This window comes from Montipora capricornis, chromosome 9 (assembly GCF_036669925.1).
Source record: "Montipora capricornis isolate CH-2021 chromosome 9, ASM3666992v2, whole genome shotgun sequence".
NCBI lineage: Eukaryota > Metazoa > Cnidaria > Anthozoa > Scleractinia > Acroporidae > Montipora > Montipora capricornis.
In genome coordinates this window covers 33,773,824-33,780,609 of record NC_090891.1, presented here as the reverse complement: position 1 = coordinate 33,780,609, position 6,786 = coordinate 33,773,824, and the positions used below count along the sequence as shown (strand labels likewise).

The following is a 6,786-nucleotide window of genomic DNA, read 5'->3' as shown; positions in this document are numbered from 1 at the left end:
ACAGCGGTTCAGGAGAATCTCGCCAACACACAGGTAAAAACGAGATTGCGTAACGAGGTTTTTGGTCTAATCATAAAGCCATGGCCAAACAGCCATCGCTCGGAACAAACTTAACTGGATGAAGAAATGAAGCCAAATGAAGAGAGCTCGAGGAGACTGAGAACACATGATCCCATGGTCGGGTAGCCAATCAGGTGTCTTCCTTAAAATAGCCGCGCATCATGACCACGGGCTAAATTTAGACTGAAAAATTGAAATTATCATTGAAAGAGGCCCATGTATAGTGAATTTTTATGTTATTTTATTTTATTTTATTAACTTTGCCAGTCAAGCTGGCAGAGCGTCACAACAGCTTGCGCCAATACTGTGGCCCCTTTTTTACCCTCCCAACCATGATACACCACAGAAGACAGACCACAACACCGGGAACTACGTGCCTTACTCTTAGCGACAAGTGTGTGGGTTCTTTTACGTCCCACAGGATTATTAACATTTAACGGTTGTGAGACGGGACCTCCGGCTTATCGTCCTTATCCGAGAAGACTTGAAAGTCTAACCATTTGTAGATGTAGTTACAAAGGCAGCACTTTCTTCTCAGTTATTTAAAGACTCTAAGTGTTGGTCCGGCCGGAGTTGAACTCGCGACCTCCCGCGTGGTAGTGCGGTGCTCAACCAACTGAGCCACCGGTGCTCGGTGGTGAATGTTTTCTCTTCCCTCAAACTCTTTTGCCCAAATTTAACCATCAGAATTGAGTTCTTTCACGATTTTCGTTGGTGAGGCGAAGCGTTGAGGGTCAATTTCTCATGAAAGCAAAGCCGGGATAGCCAGCTTGAAAACTGATGGGGAATGTATTTCGGAAAACTCTAAAAGCTTGCGTTCCATAGTAAATGAGTTAGTAAAAGAACCAGTGAGAGAAGAATTTACGCCATCACCGATGGCGCACCCAAAACCTTCTGATTGTATTCAAGTTAACATTTATCTTATTTATCTTGGAAACTTATGCGAGATAATAAAAGAGATATGAATTGAGCTGGGTAACTGCAGCATTGCGTAGCCAGTAACCACGGCCCCTAACAAGTTTTGTTGTACTGTTATTTAATCCACAGCTGTGCAGTATCATTGTAATTGCGATGATTCTTCTCGTCCTTCTCTTTATCGCCCCACTGTTCTTTCATCTTCCCAAGGTAAAGTATAACTGACGCGGAACTTGAAACATGCATAAGTCAGTATAGTTGCAAGGCGCTTGGTTGAAACAAATCTATATTTTCCGAAAAGTCGATTGAAATCAGCCTGTCTCCAACGTTTTCTCAGTTTGACATAAGATTGTCTGCCTATTTACGCTAAAACTCTTGTTCGTTAAGAGACGATTAAATGTTTTCACGTGCCTACCCTAGAGTCGTTAAGAGTCAGCAGAGAGGTAAGAACAAGGTCTCTGACAATTGTACCAATAAAATGAATTCAATCACCTGAAGAAAACGACATCTTTCTCTCCCTGAAAAGCTGTTATCTTTTTCTAAACTGACTGTCCGACTTAATTTACTTTTTCTCGACTGTTTTAGGCCATTCTAGCCTCTGTGGTGATTGCAAACCTTATTGGCCTCTTGAAGCAATTTTCAAGATTGAAAGATTTGTGGAGGATACATAAACCAGATGCTGTAAGTTTCCTCGTGCACAGATTCTCGACAGTCTCAATTTACGTTACAAGATTTTACGTCGCTATCTTATCTTGTGAAGCACTGCTGTTTAAGACCAGAGAATGTAAATGGATCAACCGTCCTTTGAAATTATCTTTAGTATTTCATGTACACTTGACATCAGCCATCATGGACACATGCCCTCCGTGATTACCTTTCAATCTGCCGTCATTCAAGTAACATCTCTCAGATAAGACTGCATGGTAAAGGCTATGGTCCATTTGCTCGTACAAGTTTAGAAAGAATGAATGGCCATGCAACAACAAGTGAATCAAAACTTCATCAAAACTAGAACTTTCAATGCAAGGTGCTACCTTGGCCATTGCCTATAATTGCACGGTCTCGTGCATATGTAGAAGTTGCTTGATCTATCCTCCTTTATCTTCAAATGATATAGACAGAAAACCCTTAACTTTCTCTTGTCTTACTACGGTTCTCAGGTTGTGTGGTTTTTGACTTGTTTTGGCGTCATAGCGATGGGCGTTGATGTAGGACTTGGAATTGGAGTCATTTGCGCTCTTTTTGCTGTCGTACTAACTCTTTCAAGGTAAAACTCTCTCCAAACTGGTTAATTTGATCTTGTTTAACTTTATGGAATGATTTGATTGACAGTCTAACCAATTAGCAGAGCACCTATGCTCAGCTGCATAGGCATTAATTTTATTCAAAAAGTAATTCTTGTATTTGTTTCCTCAGGTCAAAATATACTATACTTGGAAGAGTGGTGGAAACTGAGCTTTACCGTGATGTCAAGCAGTGTCGAACGGTACGTGCACCAGCATATCCGTCTCCATATTTGTGTCGATATATACGGTCTTTTTTAGCAATCTCGTGAAAAGTACTCCCAGCGGAAATGGAGATGCTCTACCACAAAGTTAACTCTTACTTTGTCTTGCCTTTACTTCTCATTGTCTGCCAACGAATCACAAGGTTTTTAAGTGAATAATCAAGCCAACCAATGCAAACTAAATCGACCGTCTGAAATAACCTCGACACTGAATTAAAAACCGCTCTTAGGTGTCAAGAATACGTGGAAGGATAACGACAATGAGGAATCGATTGACGGAAAAACCAGCAACAAAGCTTTATTTCTTTGTAGGCCTTTGAGGTTCCTGGAGTAAAAGTCATGAGGTTTGAGTCCTCGCTGTATTTTGGCAATGTAGAGCGCTTCAGGAGTGCACTTGTACAAATCGCTGGTTGTGATCCTAATGTGCAACAACAACAGGGGACTCGCAAAGAGGTGAAACTCGGCAAAAATAATGCTGACGATGATGTGGTGCTTCTTGAAAACGAGTTCGGAGAGCCTAATGGCAGTGATGAAAAAATTGCCAACGGGGTAAGACACATATTACGAACTTGCTATCACTTCTACTATGTTTTTTTCACTCTTTTCTGGTTCCTTACTTGCGCTCAATTTGAACTTAATTAGGTAATATGATTGTCAACTAAAAAACCCGATGGTTGACTTGGTCTTCACCCTCAACCGCTTGTACTTAACTAGTATGAAGTTTTGCATTGTGTTTTTTTTAAACTGTCGTAATAGCTGTGACTAAGATATAAAGTTGATTACTCGATTAATTGATTTATTAACAACGCCAAACTATAAGAGGGGCGAGTAGTGATATACATTATACACTTAATATATGGTCCTGAGGGAAACAGTTAGTTTTGTTTTCCCATCTAAGATCTACTTATTTGCTAGTTCATCAAATAACTGTCGAAAGTAATTATGCGATTGCAGTTGCTACGCTTAGTGATTGGTTTAATAGTCTCGCGCCAGTTTATCAACCAATGAGAAGGAAAATTGACTAAGACCATTCGCTACTTGCACGAGCAAATTTTCCCGCGCTTGGTTCATTGCGCTGTTTGCACCTGCAGCTGTGATTGGTCAAAGTTATTACTTTGGTGTTGGTTTTACGACACTTAAATGAAAAACGCTCCATCCTGTTCGAGGTAAAACACTGGTATTAAAATATGTTTAAGTCGTTTTGAACTGTGGATTAGAACGACGCATGGATCTGCGCATTGGAACGACGCTGGCAACTGGTTGCTCTCCAATCTGCATTTCATAACACATGACTTTCTTCGAACCTAATTCTTTAATTGCACTCACGTGATAAGACGGCCGTGTTGGTGCCAAAACAATTCTCGGTTTTCACATGACGTCACGACCGCCATGTTGGTGCCCCTAGACAAAGAAAAGGCGGCCATGTTGGTGCCCCGACCAAATCCTCCGGGAATTTAACTCTGTTATTATGCAAACGCTTCCTTTTGTTTTCGTTGAAAAACATGGCTGTTGATCACGTAAGTGAAAACCAGCAATAGAAAAATGTAGCTCAAGTTTTGTATAATAATAGAGTCAAATTGCCAAAAGGCTTTTTCTCTATTGTACTTTTCACCAATATGGCCGCCGTGACGTCAGGTACAATCAAAGAATACTGCTCAGCTCAGTCCCTTGCATTTTAAATTTTTAACAGAAACTGGTACACGCCAATGGCACCAATCACAGAGCTATGGCAGTGGAGGTGGAAGAACCAGCGCTACGTATCCACACTGTCGTAATTGATGCCAGTGGTTTTACATTTATCGATTCTGTTGGCTTACATGCTCTTCCCTCTGTGAGTACTTTTATATTCAGCTTTATCCGTTACTTCCGGGATCTACCTTACATAATGGTGTGCAAAAGTGTGAATCCCTTCGTTTTGTTTCGCCGGCACTGTGAAAAAACGCCAGAGGGAATCTTCGCCAGTTCAAAATATTTGTTTTAAAGAGTATATATACAGAATGTTTGGCGAAAAGGTTCCGTTTTACTCGTAGCTGAGGTCTTCGGCAACCACTCGTGATTCACAACGTACAATTAACACAGGAAGGCTCCTCTGTCTTCAATCTCCCTTGACGAGAATGTAAGAGTAATAGTTTTTAAAGAAAAGAACTCGGATCATGACTGTTATTACGCTCAAAATCTGGTAACACTTAACGTAATTATATGTTCTCAAGTGCGCCAAGTGTTATTTACAGCTGTTAGGCACATATTAACCGTGAGAAAGGTAGAAAACTCGTGCTTACTGGAAAAAAATCCCAGTGCTCATAATAGGTTCGAACGTATGACTTCCGATTATTATTTCGAAAATAAAAACCGAATCATGTACGTATACTTCTTTTTATCTTTCTTGCAGCTATTAAAGGAGTTTAAAAAAGTTGGAGTTCATATTTTTTTGGCTGGATGTTCGTGTGAGTATCGTCATTTAACACTGAACTTCCTCTAGTGCGATCTTGCCACAGAACGATTCTCTTCAACTTTTTGGGTCATGCGTTTGTTTATCGGACTAAGCAACACATGTTCATGGGTGTAGTTTAGTTGTTTTCACTACTGCTCAGGAATTGCAAAAGTAAGGAGGCTCCTTGCCTCTCTCCAACGAAGGGCTAACGCCACATTGCCGGGCAAAACAGTTACAGAATTTCCGTGCGTCAAATACCCAGCTTCTCTTTAGGAACCAAGCGCAGTAGCTATTCAGCCAGTACAGTAGATAAAGCTGTTCGTTTAAAAGCCTACTACTTATATTAATTTCTTTCTTGGTTCGTAGCAAACATAACGAAGAAACTTGTAAATTCCACCGGAGTGGCTGGAACAAACACAATGGATCGTGAAGTGATGTTTCCATCTATTCATGACGCTGTCGTTTCGGCTGTACGATCACGTGATTTTGAGGTATGTGTCAACATGCTTCTATCACTCCTGATAGGCAATTGACAACGAGGCAAGGTGTATCTTTTGTCGATAAAGACATTATCGAGTGATGCGCGTATCCATTGTCTGAAATTTTGAGATTCTCCGGCGTTTTTGATGGAGGAGGAGGAGGAGGGGACATCATTTTTGTTTGTTAATCGTGTTGCTGGCCGCAAGTATCATTAATTACTCCGTTTGAAATAATTTTCTTGGTTAACGGTTCTTTGCCATCTATGTCCAGAGATGCACCTAATGACATCCAACACGAAAACTTCTTCAAGTCTAAACCTTTGTCACCTGTTTCCAACAATAAGGTTCGGGTAAAAGTTAGTGTTATATTTAGCTTAGGTTAAATGCAACTGTTTATCCTTACTTGAGGAGCAGCATTTTGTGGACACTTTGTGTATTCCGGCATAAGGAGTAATGTTAAAGTTGAGCAGAAGAGCAAAGGGGCGCTTCGTGACGCTTTCATGAATCCGCGTGCATCTAATTAGGGGCATTTTCTGGACATATCTGTCTTCTTACTAACAACAACAACAACAACACCTTTTATTTAAAACACGGTGGGTTTTAAAGCTAATACAGCTTATGGGGCCATTTCATTTTGTTTATTACAGATTTGGACACAAGAAGATTTGGAAAAAGAAACTGTAATATAGACCCTGTGTACTCCTGTTTCACGGAGACTAGAAAATGAGCAAGGAAGGGTTCCAAGAGAAGCAACTCGAATTGATTTTAATGCGATGTGTTTTATGTAGCGATTCTACGCGTTGGCCAGAAATGCAGTCTTGTCGTGTCATGGATGTGCTGATTCTGCGTCAGAGTCGTTTTTGTACAGTGTTTGTTGAAGGCAATTTTTATAGGACGTAAAACCGAATACTCGACGTGAAATATCATTTTCAAAATTTGATACTTCTTGATATTTAAAAATAACATTTACCTTCGTATTTATAGTGTTATATCACTGACATACTTTATATTAAAATGCACCAGTTGACACACTTATTAGACAAGAATGTGCTTAATTAGGTGAGAAGAGATGTAAACATATACTATGAATAAACTGATCAAATCATTTTTCTTATTTTTTACTTGCTTGTTAGTGTTGAGTGCATCAGTCCACTTCATCTCGAACATCACCAGAGTTTCTTTTTCTGACTGGAAGAGTTCTTGAAATAGCTTCTTGCCATTGTACAGCAACAAGTTTGGGCAAACGCAAGTTAAGTTTCACTCTGCAACCGGGATGACAAAGAGACATTGAAAAACGTCTGCTTATCGTTGTTCCAAAAGCAGTGCCATATTTTAAAACTCCATGGCAGCTTCCCTCTTCCCTCATTCCCAAAGTCATCGTTTCCCTGACCAGC

The 6,786-nt window shown here is 40.2% G+C and overlaps 1 protein-coding gene across 2 annotated transcripts in view; it reads left to right on the top strand.

Annotated features, from left to right (window-relative positions):
- Nucleotides 1–6,511, top strand: part of LOC138016472 (prestin-like) — a 23,765-nt gene extending 17,254 nt beyond the window's left edge. For both annotated transcript variants that reach the window (XM_068863607.1, XM_068863606.1), the window contains exons 8-17: nt 1–33; nt 1,108–1,185; nt 1,561–1,656; nt 2,136–2,242; nt 2,392–2,461; nt 2,795–3,031; nt 4,173–4,313; nt 4,872–4,926; nt 5,280–5,404; nt 6,040–6,511. The exon at nt 1–33 is cut by the window's left edge and continues 78 nt beyond it. In XM_068863607.1, the coding sequence (XP_068719708.1) occupies nt 1–33; nt 1,108–1,185; nt 1,561–1,656; nt 2,136–2,242; nt 2,392–2,461; nt 2,795–3,031; nt 4,173–4,313; nt 4,872–4,926; nt 5,280–5,404; nt 6,040–6,081 (984 nt within the window). In that variant the 3' untranslated portion in view covers nt 6,082–6,511. The remainder of the gene's footprint in view (nt 34–1,107; nt 1,186–1,560; nt 1,657–2,135; nt 2,243–2,391; nt 2,462–2,794; nt 3,032–4,172; nt 4,314–4,871; nt 4,927–5,279; nt 5,405–6,039) is intronic.
- The last annotated feature ends 275 nt before the right edge of the window (nt 6,512–6,786 follow it).